Raw genomic sequence first — 13,819 nt, 5'->3', positions numbered from 1 at the left:
CGGGACACAATAACTCACTGGCAACAAACTCCAGAGAATAGAAGATTAATAAAATGCCTGAAAAAGAGCTCAAAATGATTATTCTAAGGAAACTAAAAGATACAAGAGAATACAGATAATTTAGTGAAATTAGGAAAACAACTCATAATAAGAATGAGAAATTCAGCAAAGAAATAGTTTTAAAAGGGTAAACAGAAATCTTGGAGCTGAAGAATTCAAAATGTGAGATTAAAAAATACAGTGGAGAATATTAACAACAAACTAGAATAAACAAAGCAGGAGAAAGTCTTTTACTACAAAAATCATGGGATAAAACTGAGGAACACAAGAGATGCACCATATGTGCAAATATCAACGTGGCGATACAAGTATGAAATAGCAAGGTAATATAATGCTTCCACGGGACACAATAACTCACTGGCGACAAACTCCAGAGAACAGAATATTAATAAAAACGCAGTAGAAATTCTCATTTGCTTAGTTACTTAGCATTGTCAGAGAGTTACTCAATGCATAGGTAAGCGTAAAAAGGAGGAGCAAACAACCTTAAGGGTTTTGGCTCTGAGGTCAGCTTGGCTAACAGCCTGGGCAACTTTGACATCCTAGATTTTTTACTGGTACACACATGTTATTTGAAGAGTTTTTAATTTCTAAGATTCTTTTCTGTTAAAGGTAATCTACCTCTTCTGTTAGTTATAGGAATGTAGTTTAAAAAGAACAGTAAAGTCCATAGCATGGAAAAGGTCTTTTGCAAGTCCAATTTTCAATGCAAGTTTTAATATCAAGTTTTATTTAAGACTAAAACATACTTGGTTGCTAATAAGCCTATAGCAATATTTTCTAGCTTTTTATAGTTTTACCACTATAACTTTAAAAGTTTCTGATATTCTGATTGTAATGTATATTCTTAATACGATTTTTAAGTTGAATGTACTAAAAATGTTATGTTGTTTTAGATATTCAGCTTTACCATAGCGAAACTTTGGAGCTTATGCTACGTAGATGGTCCAAGTTGGAGAAAGACTTTAAAACAAAGAATGGAAGATATGATATTAGTAAGATTCCTGACATATATGACTGTATAAAATATGATGTCCAGCATAATGGTTCTTTAAAATTAGAAGATACAATGGAATTATATAGGCTTTCGAAGGCATTAGCAGATATTGTTATCCCTCAGGTAACTAATTCTTAAACATCAATTTTCTTACAGTTTTAAAAGTATATATTTTAAAGTTATCTTATAAAGTTTAAAAGTATATATTTTAAAGGTGTCTACAGTTGGTTTACATGACTGGAAAACTTTTCAATTAAGTAATTCTTATTTTATATTATAAGCCTTGTATTTTGCTTACACTAATCACATCTGATTTCCTAACATTTTGATTGTAATGTCTTTTTAAAATAATGCCAGTGTACATTTTCTAATAGTCACCATCCATATTAACGTTATGTTCCCTTGGCATGAAGGAGCCACTACATGTTTACTTGGTCACATAAGTGATCTTACGATGGATAATTTTATATAATATGAAGGAGTGATTTATAAACATGAATCCTTTTTAAGACTGGCTAAAAATATCTTAGTTACCAAGAATATGTCTTGGCTAGGGATTTAGCTCAGCAGCATAGCACTTGCCTGGCAAGCACAAGGTCCTGAGTTCGATTTCTGGTACCTCCCCGCCCAAAAAAAACAGTCAATTAAGAATATGTCTTTGAGAAACATGAATTTAGAAAACAGGACTCATTCTGACAGTTTTTTTTTCCTGTTTGCCATTTTACTTTTCAGAATTGAAAATGTATTGTTAGCTTTAGAGTTACAGCTGAGGATGGTGGCTCATACCTGTACTGCCAGCTTTTGAGGAAGCTGAGGCAGGAGGATTGCAGTTAGAGCCCAGCCTGGACAATTTAATGAGACCTTGTCTCAAAATAAAATTTAAATAAGGGGCTGGCAATGTAGCTTATTGGTAGGCGCTTGCCTTGCATGAACAAGGCCCTGGGTTCAATTCCAGTACCACACACAAATTTCATTGTAATTACTGTTATGATTCTTCTTACTGTTTGAGATGAAAAAGACAAATTTTCTCTTTAAAAATTTTAATTTTGCAAAATTAAAGGTTTTGTTTTTATTATATAGGATACTTAAAAATTACCAACACAATGAACACAAAATTCTACAGGATTCAGTTTTAACTGTGTGGTAAAAATAGATCTCAACCAAACACTGATTTGATTGTAACTAAATAAATAAATTTACTCAATTAACATCAGTTTTTGTTATAAAGCTCAAGGTAGAAAATTTGTTCACACTTTCCTACTGAAGATTCCAGAAAGAGTGATTATGGATAATTCTGAGTTTACTTTGAAAGTGTAATTTGTTTCATTGCGTAGAATCGCTTTGTAGGAGGCTTAGTGTCTTAGGTGTCATACTTATGTTTACAGTGAAGATTATTTAAAAGTATCCTTTATAACAATTAGCTGTAAATATACAGCCTTTTAAAATAATTATGGTGGCGATATGTGTTTTTCAAGGTAGACTTTTGGTACATCTTAATATATTACCTACTCAGTGACTAAATATAGAAATACTTTTTCTAACAGCATAATCATGCCTGTGTCATTACATAGTTTAATTTCATCCCTCTCAATTTTTCTACTAAATATAAAGAGCATGTTAGAATTGAGAATGAAAAATTTGTTTATAGTTGAAGAAATGCACCTTGTCCATGTAGTTTAATTATTCGTAATGAATTGTTAAAATATTGTAAGTAAAAGAAGCACTAAAAATTAGTATGGTTATCTAAGATTTGAGCTATCATTTGTGTTCTTTAAAGTTATTCTGCAGGCTCAGCTATTCTGTGTCCATTTCAGTAATTCTCTGCCAAAATCAGTTTAGTTTTTCACAGTAATCATAGAATTTATTGATACCTCTAAAATTGGTTTTTTGAAGCATAAATTATTTTTGATATCTTGGTTCTCTCAAAATAAAAATTTTTCACCAAGCTTCTAGGAAACAGTCCTATTTGAGTAAATCCATAACTTTAAAGCCAAGAGACTTTTGTATGTTTTATTGGAGTTAAATTGAGGAGAGGAAAACTTGAACTTATCTCCCTAATTTTTTGGTTTGATAGTATTATTGTGGAAGATACTTTGAACTCTTTTTTTAAAAAATAGAATGTTGGATTTAGTTCAGTTAAATAATAAGTTGCTTGATTGCTTTAGCCTTCATAAATCCAAAAACTAAATAAAATGCAAGTATTTTCAATCACTGAAAAAAAACTAAAATTATAACCATTTATAGTATTGATTTATCAGGAAAATATTATTTATAATGAAAGAAGTAAAATTTTACATATGTCCTCTCACAGATGAGTAAACTGAGATTTGACTATCCAGTCAAATATATACATTTTTAACTTGTCTAGAGAAAACAAATGCAAACTAATAGTGTCACTGTGTAAGAAAAAAATATACATTCTGGTATATATCATGCCTCTAAAAAGATAGTTTCTTCTCAAGTTGAATCAGTTCTTATCTATGTTGAGTGATGAAAATTTGAAGATGATTTCTTTGATTAGCTGCAGATTATGAAATACGGAGGATTCTTCATAATAACATTTGCCATGTAAAGTCCAAAGAAACCATCATGAAAATGACCACAGAAAGCCTTTAAACAGCCTCATCTTGTATCTTAACCAGTTCTATTTGTGGCAGAAATATTGCAACTACATATGAGAACATAGGTTTCTAAAAATTATTCACTTCCAAAGAATGGTGACAGATGAGCAAAGAACGTGTTTTGCTTAAAAACTACTATATCTTTGTTATAAAACTGGAAAATGTGTATGTTAGGAAAAATCTCCCTGTAACATTATCAACCAAAAGTATGTCACTGTTTTGGAATATTTTCAAAGCCCTCATACTTTAAATTCATGCACATATAATTATTCTCATTAATTCACAAATGTAACAAATTATTTGTAAAAATGGAATCAGGAAAAACCTTACTGTTTCACAACCTGTTTTTTTTCTCTTCATTTAACACCAGGCACTTCTTTCTATATCAGTAAAGCTATGTGTAAGTTTATTTAACTAGTTTCTGTACAGGGAAACCTGGATTCTTTTAATTCCTCTCACTCTTCACATATGTCTTTCCAGGCACGTAACCATATTTCTGTAGCTTTAGAGCTCTTTAACTATTTTTTTTACCCAGATCAGCAGTATATGAACATGCTTATTGCCTTTTGGCTTGCTAAAATAAATAACATTTTTTTTCTCTAATGATTTTTTAATTTCAGCAGTTTTCTTTTGTTTCCATATACTGTACATTCACAATTACATACATATCCCCTTCATATACCCGGCTCGCTATCCTGTATATTGGCAACATTACTGACTGAATTTAGGAATAAAAGTTAAGGTAAATGCTCCCAAGAGGTTCACTTTCCATGGGTACCCCATCTGTAATCAACCACAGTTTCTTTATTAGGCAGTTTTGAGATTTTCTGTCTGTACAGATTTTTTGCCATCTGACTCTCTTTGGAGGTGTCTGTTCGCAGGAAGTAGTTTTTAAATTAAGGTATCCCAGAATGAGTTTGGAGGGAGAGGGCATTTGCATTTCCTCCTTCCATATTCTCCTTTCTTTCTGCTTATTCCCCCTCTTTCTGCCTTTTTCTCTTCTCATACTCTTACATCCCACAGATTTTTCTTTTCTAATATCTGATTATTTTGTAATCTACCATTTTGAACCATAATGCAATTCATAATTCCTGAGTCTTTTGCCACTTCATGTTACATCAGTTCATTATAATTTTATTTAATTTATAATGATTATAGACATAAATTGGATAATTTCAAGGCATCTTCGCTCAGCACCACTTAAAATGTTAAGAATATCAGCCAAAGGCTTACAAAAAATGTGCTTCACATTGAGACAGGCAAAAGTCTGTTTGGGTTTCTTTTTTTCTTTTTCTTTCTTTTTTTGCGGTGCTGGGAATCAGACCCGGGCTTTCTGTGTGCCAGTCTGGCACTTTACCACTGAGTCATATTCCCAGGCTCCAAAAATCTCATGGTCTTAATTTATATTTCCTTTCATGCTTATTCCCTTTGTCTGTGTCTTAGTTATCCTTTCCTTAATCCATGTTTTATGGTTATTTTAAACATTTTAAATCTCTAAGTTAAATACTGTTACAAGAGATCTCATTAATCCATTCGTCTCCTTTCTTTGGAAGTTACTTGCTTTTTAAATTCTACCAGAGAATTATTCCAATGATATTTATACAGTAATTTGATAACATATATTTGCAGTTATAAAACAGGCAAACTGTGAGTTGTCTAATGTGCAAACACGTCGTAATACAGTTATTTGTATCTCACCAGAATTCCTTAATTCAGGAATGCATTTGTTAGAGTGCTTCATTATTATACCCTTTTTCTAATACTATGTATTTTCTGCTCAGGAATATGGTATAACTAAAGCTGAAAAACTGGAGATTGCCAAAGGCTACTGTACTCCTCTAGTTAGAAAAATTCGCTCAGACCTGCAGAGAACACAAGATGATGACACTGTAAATAAACTCCATCCTGTGTAAGAGCCTGTACTAGTTGTTTAAGTCCATAGGCATCTGTTTTTGCATACTTCAAATCTAAATTGTTTTTTGATGTTTCTATATAGAAATCAGGAGCATATCACTTGATATTTTGTGGAAATAGGATTATCTAGATATTCCTATTAATTAACTTCCAACCAAGGCTGTTTTTGGCATCAATTTGGAGAAAAACAGGTGAATGGGGAAGAGGGGATGTGTGTCATCATTTCATGGGGTCGTCACTGTGCGCTATTCAGCTGCGTAAATGTTTGTGAGTATCTTTAGGTCTATAACCTCTATCACTGCTATTGGAGAAGCTAAAATAACCTCTTTAGAGTTAACTTGAGTAATACTAAGTTTATTGCTCTTTGACTAATCTCAGATTACCTAATTAGTTCCAGTTAACTTCATGTTAGAAAAATATCTATCAAAATATAGTATATCCTCAGTTGTGGAAGGTACTCCTCAATTACAGAGTTGTGGTTGGAAGAATGATAGATATATTTATTAGGGACTTTTACTTCTAGGAAGATTAAATTTTATTTTATAAAATAATTCCTATACTGAAGATTTTATTACATGGTTATGTTTTAATACCATATACTTCTAACTTTAGGTATTCCAGAGGTGTTCTGTCTCCTGAACGTCATGTCCGTACCAGATTATATTTTACCAGTGAAAGTCATGTACATTCTTTACTGTCTATTCTTCGCTATGGTGCCTTATGCGATGTAAGTAAAGCAAACTTTTCCAGTTTAGCTAATAAATGCTTTTTAAATTTGTAATCAAATCACTGTGAAACTTTAGTAATTCATTGCCATTTTTTATGATTTACCATCATTTTCCAAGGATTTATTATATACCAAGCACTTTTCTAGATTTTGAGAATAACAACACTTTCTTTCCCTCAAAGAAGGTCATGTGACTAACCAATAACATCAGTATTTTAGGTGGTATTATACACAGTTAGTAGTGTGAAGAAAGAGAAGCAGATGAATTTGAGGGATCAGCATTTAGCAGTAAGGGCCCAAACTGCCAGGACTTGGTGTTTGATTAGACATTGTACCTCCTACCTTCTGGCACATAATGACATACCAAGACTTGTGGCCTCAAACAACCGCAGGTACTTTATTTCCATTTCCCAGAGTTTAGAGGATTGACTAGGATCAATTAGACGGTTTTCTTAGGGTCTCATGCACTTGTAGTCAGACAGTTGCCGGGACTCAGTCGCTTCAAAAGTGTCCTCACGTGTTGAGTGCTTGATGCTTAGCACCTGGGACCTCAGTTGGGGTTGTTGAGTAGACTAACAGCATCTGGCCCCTTTGTGTGACCTGCTTTCTCAAAATGCAGTTGAGTTCCAAGAACAAGTTCCTAGGAAAGCTATCTTCCCTGCTTAGGATAGCAAGGTACAAGTGTGTCTCATTTCTTCAGCCTAACTTCTAAAATCATACAGTGTCACTTAAGTGGAACAGTTTTGATTGAAGCAATCACAGAATTTGATCCAGGTTCAACAGGAGAAGAAATAACCCACGTTGCTAGATGCATGGAGTCTCACTGTCACATTGTAAGAAGAAAATATAGGATTTGCTATGTCTCACAGCCATTTTTGTAAAATATAATCCATCATAATAAGAAAAATATGGTGTAGGGGGCTGGGGATTTAGCTCAGCAGCACAGCGCCTGCCTGGCAAGCGCAAGGTCGTGAGTTCGATTCCCAGTACTGGAAAAAAAAAAAAGAAAGAAAAGAAAAATACAGTGTGTGTTTAATTTTTAAAAAAATATTACAGTAAAAGGCATTGCCATTAATCCCTCTCAGATGATCCTCACTTCTAACACACTTAGCCCATCGCTATTGCCATTTCTGAAGCAGTTCTGGAAGTCCTTTTTCATGAGAATCCTTAGTTGCACTGTTGCGGCTGCCTCAACAGTGCCATGAACTGATTCAAAGGATTTACTTTGCATGGTCATTTTGACTTTGGGGAAGGGCCAGAAGTCACACTGTGCTACATCAGGTGAATAAAGTAGATGAGGACACACCATGATGTTTTTACGAGCTTGCCTTTCTATTGGATGGCACTGGGCAACAGCATTCACTGGAGATTTTATCATATCGTATAAACACTCATGAAAGAAGACTTCCAGAACTGCGTCAGGAATTTTCAAGAATAATGGGATGAATGTGTTCAAAGCAAGGGCAGTATTTTGAGGAGAATTAATGATAATGTGACTTTACTGTACTATTTTTCAAATTTAAACATTCACCATATTTTTAATCACCCTTTGTCTACTCATTGTCCGTAATTATTTATATTCTTCTCAGATGCAAAATTCACTTAACTTCTCCCCCACCCCCTCCAGCTATAGCTTGTTACAGCATGAACCTGAATTCTAGGATCTCATCATCTCTATGAGCCACCTCTAAGCTCACAAAAAAGCAAGAATTTTCCTTTATTTTTCAGTCTGCGTTGGAGTGTACATTTGTGTATATCTATATTCTATCAAAATCTGGGATAAATAACCCTAAGTTATTGCAGGCTGATCAAGCCTGCAATCTCCCAAGTGAATGTACGGGGAAGGCTTAAATAAATCAGACAGTAGTAATGATTTTAGGGTACCAGGAGGGACTAACTCTCTTATAACTTCAGTATTCTTGGAGTTTAGCCAAAGACTGCTCTGGGTGGCATATTTATTTGGTTTACAAACAAAGGAGGAGAATATTCAAGAAAAGGTTGGGAATCTGGGCAGGACTTTTTCAAGTAATATATTATGTTTAGGAGAAGTACGTTATCTCCAGGAAGGCCTTCACAGCAGGAGTGAGATGCCTGCAGCTGCAGTCTCCTTTAAGTTAATTGAGGTGGCAGACAAGGTGCCTAAACTTCAGACAACGGAAAGCCAATTGGTTAATATTAAATCCAGCTCAGAGCCACTTTGTAGTGGTCCCCAACAGTATCCAAAGTGATTTTTTTAAAGCAATTTTTTTCTGTAATTTTTAAATAAAGGGCAATAGTGACTTGTCATGCTTCCTGTTTCCTAGTCTTTTTATTATTATTATTATTGGCCCTTAAGAATAATTATCATCAAAGTTACCTGAAGGCTATTTTGGTGTTCTATTCCTATCAAAATTTAGAATTCATACATTCATTCTTGTTTTGGTTTCTTCTTTGTCTCATTAAAGAATTGCAAAGTGACCTTCTTGTATACACATGTGGATTAGTAAAGCTTTAATAAAAGAATAATGAATAAAGAAAAAGATCCTGAGTTAGCAAAGGAAAAATTTATATATCCGGTAGAACTCATGGAGTTGTTTCAAGGGGAAAGAGATAAATCTCTTACACATACATGCAGCAGTTCATGAACTTGATGCTTTCCATGATTCTTGTTGCAAACAGAGTTGACCAAGAACCAAAGCAAATGTGATGGTTAAGTTCAATGGTGACTTTATTGCATACATTGCAGTTTGCAACCAGAATCCTGGAGAGAATGGAACTCCTGAACTAAGGTACCGTGGAAGGTAGAAGTGACACAAGCAATATAGAAACTGAGAAGAAAAGAGCCTGTGGGTGGAGCATAGTAGTGAGAGATGGATAAAGTGGCAGCAGAGAAAGTTAGAGAGATAGTGCCATATGTAGCCTAAGGAGCTGGGAAGCTGTTGAAAGGTTTGCAGCAGGCAGGGAGTGACTTGCTGGGTGGTCAACACGTAGGCAAAAGTGAGTAGGGGGAAACCAAGTAGAAAACTATTACAACAGTGATCTCAAAAAGGTAAGTTTAGACGAGGGTAATGGTGATGGAGCTAGAGCTTGTTGGGCATATGTCAAATGTAGGTTTTATTTCTAAAACAAAAAATAATTCTATTTTTCAAAGAATGTGTGCTCCCTGGGAAAAAGTGGTATCTGTTTACTAAAATGAGCATTAAAGTCTGTACTCAAATGATGTGCCGTTCTCTAATTTAATTTTTTAAAATTTATTTACAGTGTTATCCACTATCTGAACTCTTAATACACTTTAAGAATTTGTAAGCAGTACACCTAAAACCTTGCTCAGTTTTCTGGAATTTTTGATTGTTTAGAATGGTCTACATATAATCTCTCTCTCTATAATCTCTCTCTCTCTGTAATAGAATTTGAAAAAAAAATTTATTCAGGAAATCAGATTGTACATCAGATTTCAAGGAATGTATGTGTGACCTTATTTTAAAGAAACCTTAATTTAAAGAAAAAGACTTGTGGCTTCTTACCTATTAATTTTGTTAATGAAGAAACTGCTCAATATTGCTTGATCTTACCTAGTTATTGAAACAGACCTAGCAAAATCTTCAACTGTGATGCAGAAATTAGATGATCTTCTTAATTTAATAGTATCAAAAAATCTAACTCACCTGTTTGCTGAATGAAAATTTTTAATATTTAAAGTCATCATTTTCCATAATTTGTATTTGGTGAAATTCAGTTATGTTATACTAATGTGTTTTCCTTTATCAGTTTTGAAAAATACCAGTTTTGGAAAAATCTTTGCGCATATACCTCACCAACACATACACATACAGATGCATTTTTTACTCTAGAGTGTTGAATAGTTTAGGAATATATAATGACTGAGAATAAAGGGAACATACCAAATTTTAAGACATGTACATACCAGCATATGATTTTACAATAGTAATTTTTTAGAACAAGGCACATCCTACACTGAAATTCAAAATACATACTTTTACTATATATAAACAATTGAGTGCTATTACATATTTGTAATATTTGACTGAAAATTATCTGTGATATACTTATGGTTTATATAGACAGTTAACTATGAACTGTAGGCTGCAATTTGAGTAGTTTTACCTTTTTGGGTAGAGTTTTCTGCTCTTTATGCTTGGTAGTACACCTAAGATCTGTTAGGTTCTGATACTGTGGTTATTTGTGTAAAGACCGTTGTTCTGTAAATGCAGACAGTAAATGGGGAAAGGGATGGTAAGAGAACAGCACTTATATAGGCCTCCTGCTGGTAAACTCTTAGTATCCTGCATCGTGTCTTAGTCACTTTCTCCTTGCTGGGACAAAACCCGCACTTAACGGAGGAGAGATTGATTGTGTCTCATATTTTCAGCCTGTGGCAGGAAGGGTCTGGTGTAGGAAAGCTGCTCATCTCTTGGAGACTGGAAAGCAGAGAGAGAAGGGAGGAGCTGGAGAGAGAGAAAGCCTTCCATGTCATGTGCCTGGTGACCTATCTCCAACTGGGCCCGCTTTCTGACAAGAAGTCAGCCATAACACCTGTGTGATCCAGTCACCTTCCAAACACATGACGCCGTCGGGACTGTTTTAGGTGTAAACCACAGCCGTAAATACGGGATCTTTACTGATAGGTTTACGTCACATACAAAGACTGTATGATAGTAGAGATAAAAGCACTACCCTGAGAGGCTAATGTCCTGAATTATAAAGTATTGTGCCATACCAAATACTTTAGGAGATTAAAAACTGTTCCTTACCCTTGGAATTCTGTAATGGGTAATGTATTGCCAGGAACTGTCAATTTTTATTTTGTATAAACTATTTTGAAAAAGGTTACAACTGGAGTTTCCAGCAGTACTGGCAAAAGACTCTTAAAATAATTTATTTAAATAGGCTTAAGAAACTTATTGAGACTTTTAAATAAAGCCATTTTGCAACAGATGTGCACGTTAGTATACACTTTGTGTGTGTGACATTGCTCAGGATTAAATAAGCTGTGACCATGGTGAAGTGACTTTCAAGTAATACAGTATGAGGAAATGCTCACCATGTACCTTTTATTCAGGAGTCCAAGGATGAACAGTGGAAACGAGCTATGGACTATCTAAACGTTGTCAGTGAACTCAACTACATGACTCAGATTGTTATTATGCTGTATGAAGACCCTAACAAGGTAACCAGGTTCTGGATTTGTCTGTACTACCAGAGGTAAATAAATAGCTTGCATGTAGTTACTGTAAAAATGTTCCTTCCTATATTTTAGGATCTTTCCTCAGAAGAACGCTTTCATGTTGAGTTACATTTTAGTCCAGGAGCCAAAGGTTGTGAAGAAGATAAAAATTTACCATCTGGCTATGGGTACAGACCAGCTTCCAGAGAGGTAATACAGAGGGAACTTTCAGTGCCTGGGTGCTACCGTTTTACTTTCATCAGGTTTCTGTAAAGGTTTGCTATTAGTTACTGTGACTGATTCTTAACTACTAACTAAAAAAATGCCGTAAACTCTTTAAAATCTGATTTGGGTGGACAACATTTTTGTACATAAAATACTTCAGAATTTTATCATTATTAGACTGGATTTTTAAGCCAGGTGTTTAGAATGATAATGTTATGTTTGCTTTTTATTGTTGTTTTACTTGTTTTAGCCCATTAAACACTGTGGTAGGTACTCAGCATTTTAATCTTTACTGTATTAAGGATTAAGTACTATCTAGAAAATTTTATGTAAAATTGACATTATTTTTTTCTTAAATATTAAGGCTTGTTGGGAGGTCATCTAGACCTGAAGTTTTTGTGGGAATGTTTTAAATGATATGTTTATTTATTCAGTTGATATACTATTCAGGTTTCCTGTGTCTTTTTATATCCATTTTGGTTATTTGGGATTTTGGATTTTACCTGAGTTTTCAAATTTAGGGTATATAGTTGTTCAATATCCTTGTGTTATCTTTGTCTTGTCTATAATGGTGGTGAAGCTATAGCACACATGCCACAGCTGGTTGTTTGTATCACTGAAAGCTCTAAAAGATTCAGCATCAGTGGTCTATAAGATCTGTAATGATGTTCTTTTTTTCATAATGATAACTTCTTAATGCATCATTCCTCATTGAATCTTGGCAAGGATTTATGATTTCTTAATCTTTTCAGAGAACTAATAATTTCCCTGTGGATCCTTCTGTTGTACATTTGTACTTATATTTCATTAACCACTTATGTTAAATTTTGTTTCCTTCTCTTTCTTTTGAGTTTATTTTATTGACCCACTCTTAATGTACTTGATGACTACTGAGACCCTGTATTTAAAGTTTGTTTTTTCCTAATACCTACATTTGGAGCTATCAAGTATAGTACCTCTTTAGTATACCTCTGGTATTTCTTTAGCTACATCAGATAGTTATGTTTTATCATTCATTTTACAGTATGTTGATTTTGTGTGTTTTTTTTTCTTTGCTTCATAGTTTTAGGGATTTATGTTTAATTTTCAAACATAGAAACTATCAATGAGCTTTTGTTAATGGTTTTTAATTTAATTCCTCTTCTGTTAAAGGATATATTTGGTGTGATTTTTGTCTTTTAAAAAGTACTGGCCTGTGTATACTTAGTTTTTTAGAAATGTCACATGTATACCTGGTTGTATTTTCTGTTATCCTTTGTTCAGTACCAGGCAGCCAGGAAAGTTTAGTAATAGTGTTCAGCCTTTTAAATCTTTAAAAGATTTTTTTGGTCTGATTGGTGTTTATTAGCTACTTGGAATGGTACAAAAAAATGTCCCACTGAGGTTATTGATTGCCTCTTTTTCCTTATGGTATTTACATTTTTACACCACATTTTGAGGCTATGCATACAAATTAGACTGGTTTAATCTTTTATCTTTCTTAATCATGGAAAGTCACTTGTTTATCCCTAGCAAATATTTCTTGACTTATAGTCTATTTTGATATTATAGCCATGATAGCTTTATCATTTTCTTTGTGTCTTTTCTTTTTCATTTTACTCTTAATCTTTTTATATCCTTCTATATATTATGTGTTATTTGTAAACATCATATAGGTTTTAGTTATACTTTGAATAATTTTTAATCATCTTGGCCTTTGATTTGTCATATTTAACTTCATGTAATTACTGATATATAAATTAAGTGTACCTAAATGTTATTTGCTTTGTGGTTTTTAATCTCATATATGTTTCTTTTGCTCTTTTAAAACCTTCACCTCCTCAAAGAAGCTTTTACTATTACACGATTATCTTTCATTTTCAGCAGTTTACTTTGATGTCTGGGTTAACAGTGCTTCTTACAACTCTGACAATATCTTTTGTTGCTTTCTGGAATATTTGCAGTAATTATCTCTTTAAATAATTATTCTTTACCTTTTCTTATCCTCTGGTACTGACATCTATATTAGATTTATCATGCATCTTAAACCCTTTGGCCATGTATTTCTTACACTCTTCTCTATATATTTTTTCTATTTTTCAGGCACAGATTTTCTTTTTTTTTTTTTTTTT

General features: G+C 33.5%; 1 protein-coding gene across 15 annotated transcripts in view; it reads left to right on the top strand.

Annotated features, from left to right (window-relative positions):
- Window positions 1-13,819, top strand: part of Ppip5k2 (diphosphoinositol pentakisphosphate kinase 2) — a 75,851-nt gene that overhangs the window by 36,158 nt on the left and 25,874 nt on the right. For all 15 annotated transcript variants that reach the window (XM_005382195.2, XM_005382196.2, XM_013513003.1 and 12 more), the window contains exons 19-23: window positions 957-1,180; window positions 5,460-5,587; window positions 6,205-6,319; window positions 11,379-11,486; window positions 11,577-11,693. In XM_005382195.2, the coding sequence (XP_005382252.1) occupies window positions 957-1,180; window positions 5,460-5,587; window positions 6,205-6,319; window positions 11,379-11,486; window positions 11,577-11,693 (692 nt within the window). The remainder of the gene's footprint in view (window positions 1-956; window positions 1,181-5,459; window positions 5,588-6,204; window positions 6,320-11,378; window positions 11,487-11,576; window positions 11,694-13,819) is intronic.

The sequence above is a fragment of the Chinchilla lanigera genome, unplaced genomic scaffold (assembly GCF_000276665.1).
Source record: "Chinchilla lanigera isolate Chin_1 unplaced genomic scaffold, ChiLan1.0 scaffold00017, whole genome shotgun sequence".
Taxonomy (NCBI): Eukaryota; Metazoa; Chordata; class Mammalia; order Rodentia; family Chinchillidae; genus Chinchilla; species Chinchilla lanigera.
The sequence above is the reverse complement of the archived record's forward strand: the minus strand, read 5'-3'. Positions and strand labels throughout refer to the sequence as shown.